Raw genomic sequence first — 25420 nt, forward strand, 5'->3', positions numbered from 1 at the left:
GAGGAACAAGAGAGCCCACAATCGATAGCATGATTTTGGTGCAAGATAATGGAGTTATTTATACAACTATATTTAATCAGCAGTAAAATACTGCAGGGTCAGAAAGAGAGATTAGACTACCCAAAAGGAACTGAATTAGAGGTAAACTAGTCCTACTCTCATAATTCTGGTAGAACAGATAAATTGCTACTCTGTTCCATACCTACTTGCTCTAAGTTTAGATCTCAACTACTCAAGATGAATGTTATTGCTGTAATAATCAAACTCCAATCAAAAGAGTTTCTTCAGCCATTTGTATTTCCTGTAAGTCAGCTGTAAACTGTTGATCACTTAAATGTGCGTATTAAAGAAAATGTCACCTTTGTATAATTACTGAATAAGTAATTACTGATCTAATACATAGCAGTTTTATGCTTAGATGGGTGCTGGCAGCCATAAAGTAGCTGTGGATGAAGCAACTATATTGTTCTAGAAAAGACCTTACCAAGTGGAGATAATGCTCCTTTGGATTTTGTGGCACTCCACTTATAGAGGTGAATTAGAGGGAAGTAATAGCTGTACGTCAGTAGAATGATAGGGGCCCTTTCACCATTAGGTCACCAGTCTATATCTGGCCTCGGTCAGTAGTAGCTGAAATTCATTCCCACCTTCCAGTTGTTTGGCCTATGTTAAATGAGTTGATGCTATCCCTTCACCTCCTGGAGGGCAGGGCTCCTGCTCCTAAATGGCTTCCCTGGTTGTTCTCTACAGAGACTGTGAATGCATTTTCAGTGAACCCTTAATGCAGATTGAAGGGGCACAGAGACTGAATTACTCTGACCCCCGAGTTTCCTCCAACTCTGGATTAAGGAACAGTAAAGTGGGGAAACTTGAGCAGACACTGCCTAATATACCAGACCGTCTGTCTCACTATGGATTCCTGATTCCACCCTGCCTCCTTCCCTGTTATCTCCTCTTAAACCCTTTCCTTGTTATGTTCCACCCAGGCTTGCTCCTGTTTCCTCATTCTGTCCCATATGATTGGAACAACCTCAGAATCAATGTACATCAACTTCTTCCCAGATTTCTTGCCTCAGACTTCTAAAAATTCCTACAACCCAGGGAGCATTCTAGATTTGCCCACTGTATGCAGTGTGGATTGACTTTTTTTTTTTTTCCTTTTGTTCCTCAAATGATGTCTTCAGCAATATAAATGAGCTTTTCTTTATAAAGCATGTTTATTGGTTGGTAATGGAGCAACACACCACAGACTACCTGCTAGTACTGCAATTTGATAATGACAGAGATTTTTCCCAAAAGGACCTAAGGAAGTTAGTCTCCCAGATTTCACCCTCTATATGCAGTGACTGGAAATTAACCAAAATAAATTAAAACAAAAGACAGGTTTTTTAAGGTCAGTAAATCTTAACGTATCAACTGGAAATATAAGCTGCATTCTTAGAATTAAACTGAATAATTTAGAACAAGTCAGAATGTTTTAGAAACACTTTTTTTCCCCCTTTTACTGGGATTTTTATAGGCTATAACTAAATATAAGGCAGTGCCAACACCTCTTTCCCGTGAAAATAATCTGATTAGGACCCACCTGCTGTCTTATACCAAGGTGAAATGAAAAAACAATAGATCTAGAATAGTCAGGCTAGATGACAACAGCATCCGTATTATCCTTGCCATGATCACCACACTTTACAAGACATTGTGCCATTCTTTCTCCCATGGGCCACACTTATTACACTCCTGCATTTGGTTTGTGTTCTCCTTTAACACTGTCAGCAGGCACAGAATTGGACAAAAGCAGTTTAAAACAATGGTGGGCCACTTACATCAGCACAACTGCCGGTGACTCTACACTAGTGGTAGTGATGGTGGGGATATTTGAGTAAAGAGGCTAATAAAGATATCCATAAAGATATTTGTGCAACTCTTGGGCATCACTCTGCACAGGTGTAACTGAGTGGAACTTTGTAAACAAGTCTGAGGCTCAAGAATAATAGACTGACACGCTCTCCTGTCTCTGCAGTGATTACAGGAGGTAAAAAGCATAAAAAATTCACTATGAGCAGATATGACTTAGGTGTTTTTTTTATTTTTTGAATAAAACTGCACTTTCCTGAAGGTGGAGGGGAAGGGAAGGGAAAGTTGTGAACTGTACAGGAGAGGGGATGAATCCTACAGTGATGAAAATGGTACAGTTACGCAATGCTTAATTTTTATTTGAGGTTTAGTTAAATAAATACCCCTTGCACAATGCTTGGGGCTTACATACATAATCTTATAAAGACAATTATCACTCCATCTTTTGTAGAGCTGAAGGGAGATGGAATAGAGAGGGAGGAACAGGAGTGACCCCTCCAAACCACCATTTCCCCAGGGTACACTCGAAGACCCTCCAGCATCGGACCTGGCATTCAATAAAAAGGCCAATAAACCTGGCATCTGAATTGCAAGTTACGAGCTGAGGGGCAGCCACACTGAGAATGCCCTGCTTGTAGCCCTCTTATCTTTAAATCTAGGACTGTTTCTTCAAGTGCCTCAGAGGCTCATACTGTCCCAGTCTATTCCAACATATTAAACTGATCCCTCGTTAACTTGAATATTTGAAGAACTAAATTACCATTATATTATTTATTCGTCTTGCGGTAGTGCTTAGAGGCTCAGCCTCCCCCCCACCCCCAATGCTGTATGTAGTAACTACAAATAGTAAAGATGTGTATGCCCAAAGAACTTTTGTCTAATTAGATACAATCCGTATGACAAACAAAAGGACACAAGTAACATCAATAAATCACAGGGTTAGGCAGCTAATTGCATGACTTGAAGGTTTTGTTGTTGTTTTTTTGGTATTGCGGAAGCATTTAACGCTCCCAGTCATGGAGCAGTACCCCACTGTACTAGATGCTTCACACACCCAGTGCAAAGACGGTCTCTGTCCCAAAGAGCTTACAATATAAGTCCGCTTAAGCATCATGACATGGCGGTATTTTCAAATCTAAATTTTAGACATTCTTAAGGGTTCAATTAAAAATAAAGTCCGAGAGAGTCTCAGGACATGACCAAACACCACATCTGTGTTCTACTTGGATGTTGTTATTCCTCCCCCCTTGTCCCCTGTTCTTCCCTTTTTCTTTTAGAGTTGAACTTCTTTAGCACAAGGACTGTCCCTCCATTAGTGTTTGCACAGTGCTTAGTGTGTTCTGAGTGCTACCAAAAACAAATTACAAAAAGGCACTTTAAATCATTTTTAGCCACTCTGTTCTGTGATCTGAGACTTCTGTTTTGTACTTGCTCATACTTTTTGGGCCAGGGACTTGTTAGTGGTCTGATGCAATTCCCTTGCTGTACAGTTGTGGCACTTTCTAAATATACTTATTTTACAGGCTGTGGTCATTATGTGATATGTCACTCTGAATTTCTAAAAACAATGCATCTGGGGTTCTTCATAACTGGGGGGGGGGGTCCTGATTCTCAACTGGTAGAGAATGGCAGCTGCCCAGAGCCAGGTGTGGTCCCTCATCCTTGGCTCTCCAGGCCCCAATGATAAGGGACACAGGTGTTGTAGGAGGTAACTATTCCTCTACAAAAGGGGAAATTTCCAGTTTAAATCTCTGGCTGCTTTAAGGTCACTTTGCACTGTGTATGCTGTGGACGGTGAACTTGGCAGACTGAAACATCCAGCCCAGGAGGATAAAACTTCCGATACAGAAGCACAGCACACTTCTTAAAGTTACATTAGAACAAGCAATATGGACGTGGGGTATACAGTAGCGTAATTAGAGTTCAAATAGCTCTTACTTGAAAACAACTAGGCGTAATGTTTTCTCTTTTTAAAGAGTACAGAACAAGTTGCTGCATTTTGTCGCAGTCTACATGAGATGAATCCTTCTGATTTGAGTTTGCATCCTCAAGAATTTACAGGGCCTCAGCTGTCCATCATGAGACAACTTACAGATGCTGATAAACTGCGCAAGGTTATTTGTGAACTGCTTGAAACAGAACGCACCTATGTCAAAGTAAGTTATGTTTTGTCTACGTTTTACCTTTTTCCTTCCAGAGTTGAACTTCTGTAAAGTTAAAGCTCTGCAATATTTTTTGTATCACAAATAAAAAAAAACCTAATTGACTACACTAGTGGCAAGTTACCTTTTACTGTAGGGCTTCTCCTCAATTTTAATAGGAACATCTAAAATACACTAGATATTTTAAAACTGAAACAACTGAATAAAGAGTTTTTTGAACAGTGGCATGAATTTTATTTGGTTGGGATACAGAGAAATATTTTCAGATGAAATCGCGTATCTAGATTAGATTACTTATAAAACTAAAATTGCACAACTTTTTTTTTAATGTCTTAAATTTCACTAAAATAGAATATACTCCTGTCTTATACAAGACATATGAAAGACCTAGAGACTACATCAATGGTGTTAAGGAGAGGATCTTTGTCACTGTAGCAGTGTGAGAGAGATACTTGGAGGAAATGATATTAAAGAGTATTTTATTTATTTTTGTGTTTGTTTTAAGGACTTAAACTGTCTAATGGAAAGATACCTGAAACCTCTACAAAAAGAAACTTTCCTCACTCAAGATGAGGTACGAGAACTGTTGCCATAGTGCTGCCAGATTGTTTTTGTTTGACTCTTATTGTCTGATGTAGGACGGAGTGGAAGGACCTGTGAGGATTAAACTTGCTTAGGAACATTTTTAAATGGACTGACACTGACTATAAAAATACTGATCAGTGTTGTCTGATCTTCTGATAACCGCCACACTAGGCTGTCGGAGTTTAAGGCTATATCAACCTAACTTGTCAGCATACAGCCACCGCAGTTATTAAATCGCTTGTGTGTGCACATGCTTGGCTCCATATGTCGTCAGTGCATGTCCTCACCAGGAGTGATTGTATTGTCAGCATAGGGCACTGTAGCATGGTTCCTGAAAGCCAGTCACAGTGGACATAAGCAACGCAGTGTCTGCACTGACTCTGCGTCAGCCTAATTACTCAACCGTGACTCTGCGCTGCTCGGGGAGGTGGTGTTACTAAATTGGCATCGAGAGGTTGAGGCAAGGCAGCTTACATTGTCCTAACCCTCTAGCGTAGACCAGGCTGAAGAAAAGCTAAGTGCTAATGTTCTGTAAATTGTGACCGGCTGGAAAATCGACTAAACTGAGATTTTTAAGCATATTAAACTTTTCTCTTTTATTAGCTCGATGTTCTCTTTGGGAATTTGACTGAAATGGTAGCATTCCAGGTGGAGTTCCTGAAAACTCTTGAAGATGGAGTGAGGCTGGTGCCAGACCTGGAAAAGCTTGAAAAAGTTGACCAATTTAAGGTAAACATTTTATTTAAAGTCTGGCTGTGTGTCTAAAGCAAACTTAAATAAGGTTTATGGCACACTTAGGGCATGTCTACACTTGCAGATGTAGAGCACTGTGAGTTAAACCAGCCCTCAGAGAGTGCAGCAGGGAAAGTGCTGCAGTGTGTTCACACTGTCAGATTCAAGCACACTGGCGTGGCCACATTAGCAGCTCTTGCAACGGCCACAGAGAGCAGTGCCTTGGGGTAGCTATCCTAGCGTGCAAGTGGCTGCAACATGTTTTTCAAATGGGGAGCGGGGGTTGGAGTGTGACAGGGAGTGTGTTGTATGTATGTGGGGGGGGGAGAGTGGGTTTTTGGGGTCTGAGAGCATGTCAGCATGCTGTCTTGTAAGTTCAGACAGCAGCAGACCCCCTCTTCCCCAGCCTCTCAAGCAACATTCCACACTAATGGTTGCTTTGTCCCACAGCAGATAAGCAGCCGGCTGCCAGAAACAGAGCTTTGAAAGCGCATATCCACATTCCTGCAGCGATTCCAAACAATGACAAGAGTGGCCACTTGACTTAAGGGGATTATGGGACATTTCTGGAGGCCGATCAGAGTGCAGTAATGCAACACCTCATTCATGCTGATGCTGGGGCGTTTCAGCCGAGACACACCAAGCGTTATGCTTCTGGTGGAGGTGGATTACCAGGCGCGCTCCAGCCGCAGAGTCTGGGCGCTCTACGTGCCTTGCCAGTGTGGACGGGTCGTGAGTTAGGGCGCCCGGGGCTGCTTTAATGTGCTCTAACTCGCAAGTGTAGCAAAGCCCTTACAGTACAATATTTTTACACTGGCAAAACATACTGCAGAAGTAGTCCTCTTAACCTTGTATCAAACCAGTTTGACTACCATGACTCTTATTTCGTAAGAACACATTTTAAGGTTTTTACATGAACTTGTGTTACCTACCACCATGACTCCTTGAAACCAGAATATCCTACTGTAGCTGTAGTTCATGTTGCATAGATCAATGCCACTCGGCAAAAGCATGCAGAGTTAGATGTGATTTTTACCTCTTTGTTAGATTTCATGTTTCAAACTCTGAGGAAAATCTAGTGGCAGAAGTATAATTGCATAAAACCTTAATACTGACAAGTCTAAATTGCCAGTTCAGGGAAGCCACTGGGGAAATGGTTTTGAACTGTAAATTGTATTCTGTACTCAGCAGGCTCTTAATGCACATATAGGCAGGAATGGCAAACTATTGAATGTAATGCTGTTTTTTGAATCTTAATTTCAAGTACTTTGAGGGGAAGGTAGAAATATTAAAGGGAAGAAACCCAAACTGAATTAAAAATAAACGGGAAAAGACATTGTGGGGAAGGGTTGGTTACTAAATGAATGAATACCACCACCACTGTAATTGGATCAATCTATAGTAAGTAACTAATGTAGTGTTGAAATGAACACAACCCAATGCATCTCCTCCTGGTCCTTTTGCTCACTTCAGCACTGACCTTGATAAAAGGACAAGATGTCTTGGTGAATAATAATCCCACTGGGTTTGCTCCTCCAGGAACATGGATTAATTGAAGAGCTTGTGGAAGAAGTCTCTCTTTTTTTGGTTTTGTTCTTGATTGACTACTGCCAATTTAAAATGAGCATACAACCTACTGCTATGGTTAATCATTAGAAAATAATTTTGTTCTTTAACTAAGCATACTGAAATGTAGTGCTGGGCAAACTGGACTTTCATTGATGAATAGGTCTTGGCTCCTGCAGTCCATGTCTTGCTTATGGACTCAAAAATGTCTTTGTACTGAAACAAATTTACAGGATCTATCAAATCTGTGTACTCCACGTATTGCCATACAGCTCAGAGATCTGAACCCTCTTCGAGGCAGACTTGGAGCAACTAGTCATTCCATATGCATAGTCAGCGCTACATCCTGAGCATAAAGCGTTTTGACTTCGTGAGATAGTGACTTTTACACAAAGATCTGGCCTGCCTTCCATCCATCATTATATTCAAAAGCAGCATTGTATGCTCTTTGGCCAGGTTTCCAAGACGAACAAAAATAGCCCAGCACTCTGTACTATCAAACCCTCCATTGACACGTGAAGGGTTGCACATCCCAATCATACCTGATACCATCTGCGGAGCTGCCCCAGAGACTTGTGTATTTGCAGGGTTGAGCCAGATCTGAGCTGCTCTACACAAAGCCTGGTGTGATGCCATCAACCATGGTTTCCCTGATTGGTGCAATGGTCTGTAGTAGACTCTGCATGTTGTTTCTGAAGCATCTGCATGTTGTTTCTGAAGCATCTACAACTACATTCTCACAGTAATCGGTTTCTGCATTGAACTGATGGGGGAAGTGAAGTGACAAAGAAGTGTAACCTCTTGGAGAGGACTGCCCTATATATTTTTGTTTTGTTTTTTCCCCCCACCACATGAGACTCATATTTGTTCTCTTTACGTTGGACAGAGATAGGAATAAATTGTCAATATTATGTTATCTACCTTTATAAAAGAGTAACTCAAGTAGCTGAACAGATCAGGTTCCCTAATAATAAAATGAGACTTCAGGAGTAAGTAACCATTGCTTTCTCCATGGAAGTAAACGCATTATGAATCCTGTAAATGTTGCTGCATAAGAATTTAATGGTGCATATGAAATCAAGATTATAGGCATAGACTTAATAGATGATGATTAAAAAATATTAACATATCTAGCAGTGATGAATAATTCCTCCACCCACTTGACACTCTGCAGACGAAGGGGGGAAATAACTAATCCCGCACACTCTATAAACACCTAATATAGCTAGGGTTGGCAGAATTTGACTTTTTATAACTTAATGGATAATATCTATTTTAAGTATTTTTTTTTCAATTTTTCTTCTATTTCTAATTTCAATTGTGCAGAATTATGGGTTTTAAGCTTTTAGTTTTTTCCAAAAACTTTGAATTTATTTCAACATCCACAATTGTGGGGAAATTATGGAGGGTCAGATAATTATTTAATGACAGATCTTGATATTAAAAAAACTGTCCATATTATATGTTCAAAATTTTAGCTTTACATCACTCAAATTCTCAAGCAGCATTTTTCTGACTTTGCTGATCTGTAAATTTCAGTTATCATAGATGGAAATGTGTTTTCATTGATTTGTATATACAATGAAAGGCCACGTTCATCATTTACTGTTTAAAAATCTAATCCTTCCAAGCCTAAATATGGCCCCAGAAGAAGGATTTTGTGGGGGAATAATGAAATAAATGGGACTTGGGAGATCAGAGTTGAGTTCTGCTACATATTTCCTGGGTGACCTTAAGCAAGGTACATAACGTCTCTCTGCACTGGTTCCCTAGTTGTATAATGGACCTAATACTTGTCTATTTAGATTGGGGCAGGACTTCCTTACTATGTGTTTGTACAGCACAATTGGGCCCTGATCTTGGCTAGGCTTCTGAGCATTTCTGTAATACAAATAATATTCGGGGAGGAGAAGACAAGTCTCTGCTCTGAAAATAAAGCTGTCTGAGGATGGGGGTGGAGGGAACAGACTGCAATATACATAATATTGATCACTTTCAAAGATACATATTTAATAGTTGGTGTATAGTAACTAAACAGATTACAGAAATTAGTTTTTTGCTCATTAAACATATTGAAGTATTTACGTTCCAAATAAGCCCATGGAAAAAAAATTAACATAAAATTATATATACAATACGACACATTCTAGATCAACACCAATTTAAACAGGAAACCATCCGTTCTACAGTAGATTATACAGAGCAGGTAGAAGTCTCTTATTCAAGAATCTCTGACCTATTCTTCCCTGGCTACCTGCTGAGGAATTCCCCCTCACCTAATCTTCTGATCAGTTTCTATTACTGACTGTTCCTAGACAGGATGAGAACCTAGTGTAGAGGGTCAGGAACATTGTAATCACGTGTAATAGCCATAAAACATGGCACAGAAGATCTTATTCTTTCTAAGTGGTCTGATTTCAATAGTTTTGTCAAAAGGAAAACTAATGTGTTTTATGCACCTTTTTTATTTATTTATGTATTTATTTTTTTATAATCCTAGAAAGTGTTGTTTTCCTTGGGTGGATCCTTTCTTTACTATGCTGACCGTTTCAAGCTGTACAGTGCCTTCTGTGCCAGCCACACTAAAGTTCCAAAAGTATTAGTAAAAGGTGAGATCTGCATGCGTTATATGTATTTTTTCCGAACACTCTTTTGATGTGGAAAAGTGCCATTGCAGGATGGAGCAAGTGTTTGGGTCGTGTGTGTGTGTGTTGGAGAAGGCAGGTTGAATAAGTGTGCCTTTGCACTTGGAGTGATGCTTGTGATACCCACAGGAACTAAGGGCTATGTACCACAGAAGTCCGGCTAATGGCCTATGTTAAAACCCAAAGAAACTTGGCTGGGAGCCTTCAGGAAGGGAGTGGAGGACAAGGAAAATCTTCCTGTTGCTTCCTCTGCTGTCACTATTCTAATCTGGGTCAGCCTGTGTGGCCCTTTTTCCTCCCTTTCCATGAGGTGCTGCAGAAGATCTCCAGCTCCATACCACGCTGAAGATCTGCTGGGCCCAAAATGTCTGTGGAGCTTCAATGTGGCTGCCCAGCGGGAGTGACTTGAAAGTAACCTTGAAAGTGTTAATCTATTAGTGGATTCAGTAAAGCTTCATATAATTATATTTTTATCTTGGATGGTAGGTAGACTAGCAGTTCCAGTTGCAGGAACAGCATAATTAGAAAAAATATGCTCTTATTTTTCAAGGAACACTTGATGGCAGATAAATAAGCCAGAAGACTTCTGGTGTGTGTGGTTTTTGTTTTTGTTTTTTTTTTAAATTGTAAACTCTATTTACCATGCAGACAGATGCTGGCAATCCCCCTGAATACATGAATAAATTATTTGCTGCCAGCCACTTTTTATGTTCTCTCCTGGCAGCATCTAGGTTGACCTTATTAAGGACACAGGCTGGGTATCTTTGGCTGGTGGCCTTTTAAAATCCTTGTATCTTTTGAATTGTAGACTCAGATTTGGAGCAAACAGGTCTCCAAATCTGAATCTTTAAAAGTCTGGTAGAATGTATAGGAATGGCAGCATTTTCATATGACGTTTTGGGTGGTCTGATGACCTTCTGATTGCAGTTGCAGTGCCTTTTTTATTTTAAATTGTAATAACTTTATTGTATTGGTAGAATGGTCTACTAAATGCCCCATTTCTCGTGGAAACAGTTATTCTTATGAAGGGAATACTTGCTGTACAGCATACTCACATTTTTATAGTATCTATTCTTGGACAATCTCTCGGGTTGGGAGCAGTAGAAAAATAATCCATTCTCTATTATGGGCAGAGTAACGGAGGCATGGCACAGTAAGTTATCTAGTCTGTCTAAAATGTATTGCAGGTATAAAGTACATTAGTTCCACAGGTGTATTTTGTTCTCCCTCCTTACAAATATTTTTGATGTTTGTGCTGCACTTCTAAGTCTGGAAAGTAACAACAGAATGCCATTAAAGATGCACGTAATAGTCACAAGGCCTGACATACCTCTGCCACTACTGCTGTGAATTCTTATAAATAACAGTGACCCTTTTTGATTAAACTAGTGGGAGGGAGAAGGTTTGGTGGGCTTCATACCACTCTATGGTACTAGAAATCATGTTAGAGGATGGTTAAATAAAAGATGTTTATCTTGGTATGATGTTCAATCATGAGTAACTTCTCTATGTCATAAAGAGAAAAGGAGTCCTTGTGGCACCTTAGAGACTAACAAATTTATTTGAGCATAAGCTTTCGTGAGCTACAGCCCACTGCATGGGATGCATGGGATGCTAACTATGGCATGTGATACTAACTAAAAACCTGAACTGTATAAAACATGGTATTGTATAGTTGATCAAAATGTGTATTTCTCCACAAACCACACTTATTCTAGGCAAATGAATTTCACCCTCTAAAAAGTTACTTCATAATGGCAGATGTTTGGGCTAATTAAAAACCATTTTTAATTTTAACTTCTAGCTAAGACAGACACTGCTTTTAAGGCATTTTTGGATGCTCAGAATCCTAGACAGCAACACTCCTCAACACTGGAGTCTTACCTTATCAAACCTATCCAGCGGATACTAAAGTATCCTCTTCTGCTGAGGGAACTCTTTGCTCTGACTGATGCAGACAGTGAAGAACACTATCACCTTGATGGTAAGGTGCTGAACTATGGAACAGTGTTTACCTGCTAAACTGAGGGGGGCGGGGCAAGTTTCTTTCCCCTCACTCCTTCCCTGAAGCAACTACGTAACTAGTTATTTTCCACTTGCTTTTTCCTCTAGTGGCCATAAAAACAATGAACAAAGTTGCCAGCCATATTAATGAAATGCAAAAAATACATGAAGAGTATGGTGCAGTGTTTGATCAGCTCATAGCAGAACAGACTGTGGAAAAAAAAGAGGTAAGGATTTTATTCTTTGCTTTCTTTATTACAAGCCTGTTGTTCAGGAGTCTCTTTCTTCTGGTATGAATTACAGCATATTGTTACAGCTGCCATTACAAATTCCTTTTTCTGCATTGTGTCTGGCAGGACACGCTAAAAGTTCTTCTTAAAGGTATGGTATAGTCTTGGAGACCAGTACATCGAAAAAATGCTTCAGCAGTGACTGGTGATTTTTGGATGCCCATCTCAAGACTCCTTAAAGGGGCATGATTTCCAGAAAGTGCTGAATGCTTACCCTGTGAAAATAAGGCACATTTCAAATTGGGTGTCCCAAAATCGCTAGTTACTATTGAAAATGTAGACCACTTCTTTTGAACTCTTTCAAGGTGGAACCTAACTATGGAAGGTTGGTGGGACTAAGGTATGAGATGGGGATTCAACAAAGCAGAGGAGAAGGGAGACTACAGCAGCAGCCTGGGGGAATGGTGAGGAGAGTCTTGATGAGAAAGTGGGGCTGGGATGGGAGGGGTGAGCTTCAGCTGCAACTTGGAGGTAGTGGAGGTCAAGCAGGAGAGGCAGTTGTGCTCATGGAGGAGGGTAGTCCTGGAGGTAGCAGCACTGTGAAGGCTGCAGGTGCAAGCAGGGTTGGACAATTGGTGTTGAGAATAGCAAGAGGTATGTGGAGACCAGAGTTGGGTCTGGTAGGCAGGAGTGAGTGGAAATGCTATACACCTGGACTGAGGAGCAGTCTTGTGTGCTAAACTTACTGACATTTAAGCACAAGTGAGGCTGGGTTATCCTTGGGCCTAGAGGTCCCACCAGTTCAGGGCAGGGGGACGGTGTGGAGAAGCAGGCACTGCTGTTACCCATGTTATACCCTGTTCTGTGGCTAAATGGAGGACTTAAATTTCCAGAGATGTCAACTTAGCACTTCTCACAAGTGCTGAATTCTCAATTTGTGTGTTTACGGGGAAAAGGTGGAAAACTGCTTCTAGATGTGGGAAAGGGTGAGTGTTAATGAAACTGACTTGTTGCCTCTGGAGATCAAAGTGAAAAATCTAGTTGTCTTGACTACTTTATTGTATATCTGCCCACAAAGATTAGCACCGTTACTCGTGTTTACTCAGGAAATACATAGGACTTGCAGGTTCTAGTCATATTCCTTGGCAGAGCTGTGTACAGGAGGCTAAGTTGTGTACGAGAAGCACTGTGGCTGGCTTCAGCTAGTAGAAATGTTCAATTCTTTTACGTTTAATGTGCTCAAACAATATAAAGAGGAACTGAAACAGGGAGAGAGAGACAAACACTGTAAGAGTTCAGAGAGATTTTTGGCTTCTTCCTTGTGAAATTAAACCTTCCTACGGATTTTGAATGGCCATACTTTCAACACTAGGCTGTACCTAACTTATGCACAAAAATTAGGGATTTGATTGCATGTCTGATCAGTTAGCATTTGGCACAGTTAGCATTTTGCACATAATTGCAACTGCTTAGTCCTGACGGAAAATCTTGCTCCAAAAATTTTCTGCTTTTTAGGGTAAAATTCATCTAAATCTACTAAAGCACTTAAAACCCTTTACACTGGTGCTTTTTGTATTTTCATGTGTTTATGGTTGGCAGGTTGCAGACCTTTCCATGGGAGACTTACTTTTGCATAATACAGTGATCTGGCTTAACCCTCCTGCATCACTGGGGAAATGGAAGAAGGAACCTGAGTTAGCAGCATTTGGTATGTACTCTGGTGATTATTTCAAACACAAATAGGATGGCAGATTTTTACTTGAGCAGAGACACTAAGACCTGTGACAAATGTACATAGAGAATGACCGTTACCTAACAGTGTTCCTGCTACATCATCTAAACTTGAAAATTAAACGCACAACAATTTGCCCCTGAATTTAAAGGGCCAAATTCTGCTCTGTTAGTGATGTAAATCTGGAGAAATTCAATTCAAGCAACTACTGTAACTGAGTAGAATGTGGCCCAAAGTCCATAAGAAGTGAGTAGCTAAAACCTCACTCTACGCGTTAGCAACCCTCCTCCCCTTGATTTATTAGTATTTGTATTTCAATAGCCTAATTCATGCCACTTCACTTCCTTGCTTTTAGTTACACCTAGGACAGTGATACTCAGACTGAGGCTCTGGCAGCGTTAAGTGGCTCTGTAATGTGGCTCTTTGCAGCACATATTAAAACTCTGATTTAATTATGGATCAGGATGCTTTTACTATGTTGTTAACCAATTGTAGACTATTTGGTCAGTCATGTTGCTGCGAGAATAATAAACAATGAATTCACACTATTATGGCTTTTTTGGGTGATACTGATTGCTAATTTGGCTCCTGAACCACTGAGGTCTCAGTATCAATGATCTAGGGTTGTTTGGTCGTTGGCTTTTTTGCGTGGTTTTTGTTTTAACTCCCCCATGTAGCCAAGCGGCTGTCTGGATCTAGCAATTTGCTGATAGCACTTGGAAAGCCAGTGGCTGCTAATTATTCAATATTACCATTGTAAATAAAAACCCTTCAGCTACCCACTGAGGATGTCCCAACACCAGCATGACAAAGGTACCACTTTCGTTCCTGCAGTTGTCACTGGTGAAGAGCTACCCAAGCTCTTTGTCTTTCTATTGTGTATAGACTGGTCCTGTGGTCAGGAAAATGACAGAATATGCCTCCACGATGAAAGTGATTGACGTCAGCTCAATGATTTGGGGGATGTGTATTCATTTTCAGTTATTGTGCAAAGAGTTTTTAAATCATCTTTATAAAACCTCAAGATCCAAATATTTTAATTCTAAAACGAAGGTTGTCTCTCTGGTCCACTGTGGAAATTACAATTTCATTCCTTCACCTGATTCTTTAAACCCAAATTCCAACATACTTTCCCATAACATGTGCATGTAACATTCCAGCTATAACTGTGTATTGACTCCTATTTATAGGCCACTGTCATAGACATCAGTAGTCCAAATAGGCCACTAATCTGTTAAATGTAGTGTCAGCCCTCTGACTCCCGCATGCAACTAGGCAGGGACTATCTCTTTTTGTTTGGGGTTTTTTTGTTCCGTTTTTGAACGTGCCTAGCTCAATGGGGTCCTGATCCATGATTGGGGGCTCCTAGGTGCTACTGCAGTCCTAATAATACACAAACCACTCAGTGGGCTTAGCCAGATGGGTTTAAAAGACACAACAAAATATCTTATTTTAGATGGAATCCTGTAATTTGCGAACATATTGTGTATGAATAATAATTTAAAGAACAGTTAACTTACGAATTCTGTAACATCAAAGCCACCTGAGAAATTAACTGTTGTGTAAATTCTTCTGGTGGTGGTGGGGCGAGAGGGGGGGAATAATACAGGAAGATTGAGTCTTTATAATTATCCTCTTGTTCTTTCCCCTCCTGGCCCCTGATTGAAACAAAGACTTACCAGGAATGTTTGTGATCTTGTCATGATTAATGGTGTGTGTTTGACTTCTGCGTGTGCTTGGGCTTTGCAGGAGGCAAGGGTACAGGGACCATTACTGACTGTGTGGTTTTTTGTTTTTAATCTTTCTCTAGTGTTCAAAACTGCTGTTGTCCTTGTATATAAAGATGGTTCCAAACAGAAGAAGAAACTTGTAAGTTTTGTTGCTACTTTGACTACATATTTGGGGATCCAAAATGAGCAAGGCCAAGACTTTCAAATTATATTTAGCCACTGTTTAATGGTTTACATGTACAAATATTGATTAGCTAATCTTTTTATGTGGTTGTGCAAGTAGGTTATAAAGATTTTACAAGCAGGTAGTCACCAGTCAGGAAGTTGCATGTTTAACCTTTCTCCCTTTGCAAATAGGGATTTGACCCGTGTCAGTGCGAAATGGAGTCAATTTTATGAATTTGTTGAGGTGCCAGTTAGATTTTAAAGCTGCAATCAAACAACTAGCTTTGCCAATTTGATAAGCCAATATTGGGATAGAATTTAATTAGGATAACCCGTTCTTATTGAGTCCAGGGAGGGAGCACTAGTTTACTACCTTTTTAACAGTAGGTTCTCTTCAGAACAGCACTTACCTTGGACAGAATTTCTCAAATCAGGACATTTGATGTTCTTGCCTTTATAAACTTGTTGACTGGTTACCAAGAACCACAGACGTATGTATCAGCAGTTCATCAATCCAGAGTAGATTCAACTAATACTCGGGGGCATGTACTGAACACAAAATACACATGCAATCAATTGTCATAGAACAGTATTGAGGTCAAGCAGTTATACCAGAAAACAAACAGTACAAATATCCAAAGTGGTTTTTTTAATTGCATTCACTTATAATCCTCCATTGTCCGTTCTTTATCTCTAATACACTTGAAGTAGTTCCCCAAGGAACAGAGTTGCATTTTGCCTTAAGATAATCTTAGAAATATGGTCCCTGCTGTTTTTAATGTTTGATATGAAATGGACTAGTTTAAGCAATTATTTCTAGCATTTTAAAGGCATAGTTTAAAACACTCTCTAGGCCAAAGTACTTGTCCTAAACCAGGGGTCTCAAACTCAGATGACCACGAGGGCCCCATGAGGACTAGTGCATTGGCCCGAGGGTTGCATCACTGACACCCCTTTGCCCCCACTCCACCCCTTCCATGAGGCCCCTTCCTTGCCCCCATTCCAACCCCTTCCCCAATAGTTACATTAAAACAATTTTATCTTCAAAATGAACAAAACTTCTGGAAACCATTATCCTTATGAAGGGAATACTTGCTGTGCAGCATAATCCAAGAATAACTATTCTAGAAATGTGAATGGTCTTTTTTTGGGATGGGAGCAGTAAAAATCATCAATTCTATAACTAATCTAGATAGGTTTATAACCTGCTGCACCATGCAGCTATCTCGTATGTTTAAAATACTTTGCAAATACAGTGTACGTGTATAACTTACATAGTGCCATAGGTGTATTTGGTTCTGCCTCCTGACTGGTTTTTTTAATGTTTGTGCTGCACGTTAATAAAAGTAACAACAACAAAATGCCATTATTGCCTTATTAAAGTGTCCATAATAGTGACAAGGCCAGACATGCCTATGACACTAGTGCTGTGAAAGCTTATAAATATGCAGTGTGATCCTTTTTGATTAAATGTGGGGGGAGGTGGGCATCATACAGCTCTAAAATAGCAATGGCCCTGGTAATGTGTGAGAGGGTGCTTAAATAAAAGATGTTTATGGGGTATGATTGTAGTTGGATATCTGATGCTCATTCATGAGTAACTTCTCTATGGCATGATACTAACTAAAAACTCGAAGTGCATAAACATGGTACTGTATACTTGTCTCAGTGTTCATAGCTAAAGGCGGAGAGAGAAATTCCATCCCTGTGTCATTGAGACTCTTGCGTAGTAAGGACTGACAATAGTTCTCGTTTAAACATCGCATTTCTCATTCTTGGAGTGATAAGATTCTTTAGCTAACATCTCTAAAATATGGATTGTTGGCTGCCTACTCTGCACAGAGGCAGGGTGACCAGTGTGCATCTTGTAGCCCAGTTCTGTATCCTTGCTAGGATAGAGTGTTTCCTTGATTAAAGGGCAGAGGGAGCTTTGTGACTAATGTATTCAAGGCACATTTGACCTCTCTAAACTTTACCCCTTCTGAAATCATGCACCATACAATATCTTTCTTCTGTGTGGCCTTCATCAGTCACTGTAATGGCTAGTGAATGTAAAACATGGTCTTCAATTCTGGACTTTGGTTTGTGCACACATCACCACCACCGAGTAAATGTTGGTTGTAGGTACAGAGACCTCAATCTAGCTAAACGTTCAAATGTCTCTTATTTGGAATCAGTGGGATTGCATATGCATAACTTTAAGCACTCAGGCCATAGTGCAGTGTTTTTGGTCCAGTAGCATTGGTTACTAATGCTGATTCCCAACTGTAGACATAATAGTGTAGACACAATGTTGGTGTGAGGCTTTTTTTGAGTGTACAGGAATTTTTGGAAGGAGGATAGAGTGGACAGGTCTATTTTGTGCACAATGATCATCTTTGACTTGTACAACGTGCTGTTCCTTGACTCATGGATAGCAATTAAGCAAACTACCTACAGGTAGTGTTACCTGATGATATTTGAACCCAAAACTATGGGTTCAAATATCCTCAACTTTTTTTAGATGGTTTTAGGAAATAAATTAATGGGGGACACAACACCTCTGATAAATGATAGGTACACGAGAGTGCTTTTATTTAAAATGTTTTGTTCGAGTCTAAAGCACACATTTAAAAGAGCAATAGCCTGGGTAACTATATCTGGGGTAGTCTAAAGTTTGAGATGGTGTTAAGTGGCCAGCCTTCCTTTTGGCCACTGGGGAATTGGATGTCAGTTGGTTAGCTTGGCAAAAAAATTTTCATTGCACATTTTGACTAATTTTTGTAGAGGTTGCTTAAAACAAAGCCCACAATTTATAGTAACTCCCAAAGGGCTAACAATTTTTTAGCCTTAGCAAAAAACATACAACTTATTTGCAAAGTAACTTCTAGCAAGAAACTTATGGTCATAGACACCCACATCCAAGGTTAGCTATTTATATTTTTTTATGAATTTATTTTTTATTAACATGGCAGCTGTTTTGTTTGCTTAGGCAAACGTCAAATTATTCCTGACTACGTGGTGGTCTTGCTTTCAGGTGATGGTGGGCTGAGTACACAAAATGGCTGTGGTTATGTCTAGTCCAGCTCTCTTGTAACATTAGTGCTAAGTGCTTTTTTGAGGTGTTGAGAACTGATCATTGTGGCATAATGACAGTTTGTCTATACTTCCTTCCTGTGACCTAATGTTCATGAAACTTCTTCACAGGCATTTCTGTGGTTCCCATCACCAAAAAATACCAGGCCTCTGAATTCCTAGTGTAAACTTTCCTGATTTATTTTTTGATCCAGGGAGGCTCACACAGGGCTTCAATTTACGAAGACTGGGACCCATTCCGTTTTCGTCACATGATTCCCTTAGAAGCTCTGCAGGTTCGCGCACTGGCAAGTGCAGGTAATGTTGAAATGTATTCAGAAGTCTGTTAAAGTGCCCATCTCATTTCTTACTAGCCAACAAGTGCTCTTTATGGGAGTTGGGGTGTGTGTGATGGTTTATATAACCAATAAATAAATACAAAAAACACTGACCTTTTGTTTCTCTCCTCTTCTGCCTTCTAGGGGTTGTAAGAAGAGAGAAAGCAAAAGCTGTACTTGAAAATTGTGGGAAAACTCTCCAAGAAAAGAGTTTTGGTTTTCAAAATTAGAATTTTTTTTGTGGAAAATACTTTGTTTCAAATAACACAAACACTCACTCTGGCCAAAGTCCATGTAACCACTTTGCTGTTGCTACCAGAGAAAATCCTTAGGGCTCGGTGTATGTGCTTCGGGGGGGGGTCTGTTTAGCTCAATAAAGCCTGTGTGGAAGTCGATGCAGCTGCAGAACCACATAGGCTGTGAAGATGATAGATAAGTTCAGAGTTAACAAAACTAGGTGTATAATAGTTGTTTCAGGAATTTTAAAAATCTTTAAATTGTGGAGGGTTGTGAAAAGTCTTTGACCTTTAATGGTTTAATTTTTATTGTCAGGTATGTAACTCTGTGTGACCAAGTGTAGGAGTCATAACCAAGTGTCCGTCTGCTAGGATTTGTGATCAATCTGTGTTCTGGGATACCTTTTAAATTTAATAAAACTGTTTCTCATGGTTAGAGAGTACTTCTCAATTCTAGTTGAAATTACAACACGATGTGACCCCATATATAATTAAGTAGTCTAACGTGGTGCAAAATGTTCTCCATATCTCTCTAGATGCAGAGACCAATTCTGTGTGTGAGATTGTTCATGTTAAATCTGAGTCCGAAGGCAGACCAGAGAGAACATTCCACCTCTGCTGTAGGTGAGCGTGCTTCCATGTGTTCTGTTCTAGCTGGATTTCTAGATGCTAGTCGTTCTTAAAAGAAAGACAGGCCACATGATGATAGCACAGGAGGCTTACAACTTTTTCTAGCTCTACCAGCGAAGGATTCTCATTAAAGAGAATAAAGCCATATTTAACCAATACTGAAGCTTTACAGGAATATTAATTTTTTTTCCCTTTGCAAATTTGCTCCCAGCGATTGAATTCTGTATGGAAATTTGTTTTTAATGCTGCATGCACTGTAATTGAGCATTTGTCAGAATGCCAGGCAGCTGCTGAAGTGTCCAGTTTGGTCAATGCTTTCCATGCTGGCAAGGCACGACTCCCACTGTTAAGGGGCTTAGTACAAATTACGATGCCATGTTAAAATATTATCTGTAATAAGGGCTAACCCTCACTTCAGAATTTTGTTTACCATTTTTAGTTGTTTTTTTTTTTTTTTGAACTGGTAGAAGTCCCTGCTGAGCTGATATTAAAAATAGTTCAACCTGTTGTCTAGATGAGATGCGTGATTTCTTCTCAGTCTGTCCAATGCAAGCACACAAAATGTGAGATTACATTAGCTACCATAGGTTTGCCAAATAAGTGAGTAGCCGGCATCAGAGAAAAAGGAAGAAGAGAGAGGTAGATAGTACTTCCATAATGCAGAATGCTTGTTTCCTTGGACATGGGTTTAAACTTGCACAGATTTAAGAATGCAAGATGTACATTATAAACTTTGATTTGAAAACTTTATACTAGAATGACAGGGAAAGACAGGCAGAGCAATTCACATTTTCTTTCTGTACTGGTGTTGATTTATCTTGCTCTGTCACATACTTGCAGGAATTATGTATCTCCTGTGAGCTTGTGCCCTAACTTTTTTTTGTTTGTTTTTCCTGTTTTCAGTTCCCCAGACCACAGAAAGGATTTTCTGAAGGCTGTGCACTCCATTCTACGTGATAAGCACAGAAGGCAGCTTCTTAAAACTGAAAGTCTGCCCTCATCCCAACAATATGTTCCTTTTGGAGGGAAAAGACTGTGTGCTCTAAAAGGTGCAAGGCCAGCAATGAACAGGGCAGGTACTGTAGGGATGCAGACTTTCAAGATCCCACTGACCCCAGCACTACTGTAGGTCACATCAGAGTTGTAATATTTATTACCCATAGATGAGGGTTAGTGTTGCATCTGACCTGCCTTCACATTCATATGAGAGCCTTAACAAGTACCACTCTTCACTCAAGGTTCAACATCTGAGCAATGATCCTTCTGGTATAGGAGACCCAAATGGGACTCCTATCAGTTTCAATCAACTGTATGTTTTAATCTGCCAATTGGGTTGCAGTTGAATAAAGCTTTGTAGCAAAAATATGTACAGGATTTCTAGAGATGACCAGTAGTGGCTTAAAACAAAACCAGCTCCCAAAGTGTCTTTAGCTCATCTCAAATCTTCAGCGGGGTTTGAAATGACTTCTGCTTCATGTGTTCCCCATTTCTCCTTTTTCACCTCTATTGGGAGTGGGCATTTGTTTGTCCTCATCAGATCTCAGAGGTGCATTTGATTAGTCAGTCTTAAAATGTGGACTTCATTTTCAGTTGACTTCTGGCAAAACACAAACTGCTTTTCCCTGTGATTTTTTTTTTAAGAGTTTGGCAAACACTAATCGAAGGAGGGAAGAAACTTGCTTCTAAATATACTTTTCCTGCTCATTAGATCCAGTAATCCAGATAACCAGGCTTTTTGTTCCTCCTCTATAACAAGCAAGCCACACCAATAACATTCACAGTGTGGCTTCTCACAGAGGCTAGGGAAGGATTTCACACATTTTAAGATACCTTTTGGGCTGCCTTTGAATCTAATTTGTACCACAGTGCTTTAATCATCCCATGAGGCTCCATATGCTTGAAACGTCAATCTTCTTTTAGGTGGATTTGTCTAGTCATTCACATGGTGGATGCGTGGGGGTAACCCCCCTGTGCCCCTTCTCCCAGGCCTAGCTGGGCCCTTACTTGTAAATTTTTTTAACCCTAAATGCTCAGCTGATTTACTTGTGTTTTCAGACTCAGGATAATGATACTTTTTCCAAAGATGAATGCATTTAATAGATGTGTACTGAAGGTGCCGTCAGTGAGGGGACAAACGACAATCTCTGAATCTCAGCAGCCTACAGTGGAGATATTGTGTGCACATAACACTGAAGTTTCTGCAGATCCTTAATCAGGAGAATTCATCCTTTGCTTTGTCTGACAAGCCTCGTATAAAGATATTTCAACATGGAAGATGCCAGAATGCTATCTGAACCAGTCACAAAACTAGCAGACAGGTCTGATGCTGAAGATGGAACTTCTGAAAGCAAGACTGTTATCCTAGAAAATAGCCCAGCAACAATGGAGCACTTGCACCTACGTAACGAGTAGGCAGCAACTCCGGTGTCGCCCAGCTCCATCTCACTGCTTGGAACGATTCTACATCGTTCCTATGGAGGCACCACAATATTTCCTGGTCAGTTTTGGGACAAGCTGGGTTATTGCAGTCTGTTAGCCCCGGGGCACAGCTAGTGAGAAGCTTAGCTCTACTCATGCTTTCTCATGCTGGCTGCCTGCCACCCACTGAGGAGGAACAGTAATTGTGGCCCATTATCTCAATTTGTGGATCTAAGAAGCAGAAACTTTTTACAGCTGGCAAAAAAAAAAACAAAAAAAAAAAAACCCACCTCTTTCCATGAGAAACTAAGTAAAGCATAACTTATGCATGCATATTGATAGGGAGGAGTAGGTCATGCTGGGAAATTCTGATAGCTGGTGCCAAGGGATGTTAGGAGAGGGCAGTTGAAAGACTAGTTTTTTAGAGAGACATTTTCACCTTGTGTAAAGCATGTGGGATTTTATCTTTTGTGTGTGTGTGCAGTGTCCGCCCCAAGCAAGTCTCTTGGGAGGAGGAGGCGGCGGCTGGCCCGAAACAGGTTTACCATTGACTCGGATGCTGTCTTCGAAAGCAGCCCTGAAAAAGAGTCCCAGCAGTCCACAGCCAGTGGGGACACTGACCGCTGGGTAGAGGAACAGTTTGACCTTGCTCAGTACGAGGAGCAGGAGGACATCAAAGAAACTGACATCCTCAGCGATGATGATGAGTACTGTGAGTCTACGAAAGGTATCACGATTGACAGAGAACTTCAGGAGCAGTTGCAGGCTGCTTCCATCACAAGCAGCCAGTCCCATCTGGCAGAGAGAGCACGGCATGCAATGAGCACGCATGCTGCCAGACTGACTCAGTTGAAAAAGCAAGCTGCACTGTCTGGGATCAATGGCGGGGTGGAAAGTAATAGTGAAGAAGTCATCTGGGTTAGGCGTGAAGACTTTGTACCTAGCAGAAAACTGAACACTGAGCTCTAAACCTGTCACTTTCTCATTAGCTGGCATGTGTAGATCTACCCCGCTCCCTCCCCCCAATAAATGCTGTGGAGCATGATCCCTTAGCTTGCACACACAGTTTTGGCAGCTGAATTGCTCTGAAGCTGTGCAGACACATTTTAGGAACTTTACAAGGGGGGACGGGGAGTGTAAAATTTGAAATAAGTTGGAGTCCTATCTGTATATTACTAAGGGCTTTTAAAATTTTATTTATTCTAAAATGGGATACATAATATCACTGGAGAATAAGTTACTGTTGGCATCTTGCATATGTGCAACTTAAGTGATAGCACAATGAACAAAGAGGCTTTTGTATCTGTGAAATGTCAATCGGAGGCTCATCTCCTTAATGAGGAAACTGCCTTTCTAACCTGTACAGCTGCAGTGTTCTTAATCTTTTCCCTCTTAAGACTATACATGTATTTTAGGAGTGTGTGAGGAAAGGTTTGGGATTTATGTTGTGCTGCGTTCTCTTGGTGTGTCTGGTCTAACTTATTTTCAGTGCTGGAAGCTCTAGCTTTACGTAAAATTTGATAAAGTTGCCAAACTCTTGAAAGAGATCCAAATTTAACACTTTTTTTTGTACTTTTTATCTGAGATGCAGAGGCACAAATGGATAAGAATGTTAGTGTTGCTTAGGATATGAGGCTAGCCTTTTTGCAGAGGGTGCAGTAGGCTAGTTTTTATATATTAAAATATCAACTGGAAAGCCCTGCTTAGGGATAACTGGAATTCAGTTACGTTACAAATAATGTGACTGAATTACAAAGAGGGCTAAATTAATCCATGACTTCAGTGGAGTCCTATCAGGGATGAATTTGGTCCATTATGACTGACAACTTTTGGGTGGGGGTGAAAATTTATGGCCAAAAAACTGACCTCATCCAACTCTTAGTGCGGATGAAACTAGTGTATATATAAATTCCTTTGTAAAGGCTTTTTCCACTGCAATACACTATGAACAAAGTTCTAAATAAGAAAACCTCTCAAACCTTTTTATTTAAGTATCTAAAACAGGGTAAAAAATCTAGAGTTTTTTAAGTAGACTTCCAAATATAAAAGAGAAAATATAGCACTTTTAATTTTTTTAGATTTATATAGCTTTCCCATTTTCACTTTCCACATACAAAAGAGGAAGATAACAAAATTTTCTTTGTATCTATTGATGTTTGACACATTAGTGGATACTTTGAAACCTGGCATTTTATATATAGCTTTAGGACTATATTTTATAAGATCAGCTGTGACTATATTTTGAAACAACAAATTGTTCCCCAGAAACATCAACTGTCTTGTGTCCCAGCCTGCATTTGCCCCCTCTTCCCGTCCCAAAAGCTGATACAAGAAAACTTTCAAAAGACTGTCTTCTGATTTTTCTTTTCCTAAAAGCTTTAGAAAGATTTCTATACTCTTTTATCATCACTTCATTGTTCTATATCATCTAAAGTCCATTGTGTCCCAATTTAGTAGAAAAGCAGAGGTTTTAGCTGTCCTACTGGAATACAGTCAGTTGTGAAAGACTGGAAAGTCTGGTGCTTGGGAGGGTGCCATTGTTCTTGTACATAATGTCATGACATGTCTCTGTCAAAGGTTCTTGTATATTTCTTTTATAAGCTGAAAGAAGGTCTATTTTTATGTTTTTAGGTCTATGAATGGAACGTTGTAAATGCCTGTCAAACAATAAAATACTGAAAACACCTGAACAGTGTGGTGGTGGTGATGATGGGTGGGGTGTGACTGCACCAAGCACATCCCTTTCACTTCTGCCTTGATCAAAAAGAGCAAGCTGTAACCAAAACCCAATAAATGGATTTTAGCTGTTAAGGATGGCTTAATACTACTCCGGCAACCTGTAATGGTTTGGCTTGGCAATCAAAATTATTTTAACAAATTTTATTTAAATTTTCAGTTGTGGGAACTTATGAGTTGCACAACAATTATTTAAGATTCTAAGTTAAACATATTGTCAAAATACACAAGGTACTAGCCTTACATCACACTCTAAGTTCTCAAGCAGCACTCACTGTCTAGCTGTAAACTTCAATTGTTGAAAAAATATTTCCATCAAAATTGATGTGCACAGGGAAATTGAGATTTAGTGTCATGCTGATAAACATCCAAGCCCAGTATAGTATATCCTCCAACTTTGCTCCTTACAAAGGTGTATGTGCTCAATTTGAGGATCTTGGTTCAATTTCACAAACAGTTTCCTTTTGTATAAAGAAAAGGTTAGTTGGTTTTAGATAAGGAGGACTTGTGGCACCTTAGAGACTAACCAATTTATTTGAGCATAAGCTTTCGTGAGCTACAGCTCACTTCATCGGATGCATACTGTAGTAGATCCACAACTGC

The 25420-nt window shown here is 40.0% G+C and overlaps 1 protein-coding gene across 11 annotated transcripts in view; it reads left to right on the forward strand.

The window, feature by feature from the left end:
- TIAM1 (TIAM Rac1 associated GEF 1) overlaps nt 1–24766 on the forward strand; it is a 262945-nt gene extending 238179 nt beyond the window's left edge. For 9 of the 11 annotated variants that reach the window (XM_073362431.2, XM_073362486.2, XM_073362422.2 and 6 more), the window contains 12 exons: nt 3831–4010; nt 4522–4590; nt 5205–5330; nt 9400–9508; nt 11349–11528; nt 11657–11775; nt 13378–13486; nt 15321–15379; nt 18675–18777; nt 19570–19657; nt 20567–20739; nt 22566–24766. In XM_073362431.2, the coding sequence (XP_073218532.2) occupies nt 3831–4010; nt 4522–4590; nt 5205–5330; nt 9400–9508; nt 11349–11528; nt 11657–11775; nt 13378–13486; nt 15321–15379; nt 18675–18777; nt 19570–19657; nt 20567–20739; nt 22566–23050 (1800 nt within the window). In that variant the 3' untranslated portion in view covers nt 23051–24766. Of the gene's footprint in view, nt 1–3830; nt 4011–4521; nt 4591–5204; nt 5331–9399; nt 9509–11348; nt 11529–11656; nt 11776–13377; nt 13487–15320; nt 15380–18674; nt 18778–19569; nt 19658–20566; nt 20740–21718; nt 22161–22565 lie in introns of all 11 variants that reach the window. The other 2 variants (XR_012161161.2, XM_073362493.2) reach the window with 2 other exon arrangements.
- The last annotated feature ends 654 nt before the right edge of the window (nt 24767–25420 follow it).

The sequence above is a fragment of the Lepidochelys kempii genome, chromosome 1 (genome assembly GCF_965140285.1).
Source record: "Lepidochelys kempii isolate rLepKem1 chromosome 1, rLepKem1.hap1, whole genome shotgun sequence".
Lineage (NCBI taxonomy): Eukaryota > Metazoa > Chordata > Testudines > Cheloniidae > Lepidochelys > Lepidochelys kempii.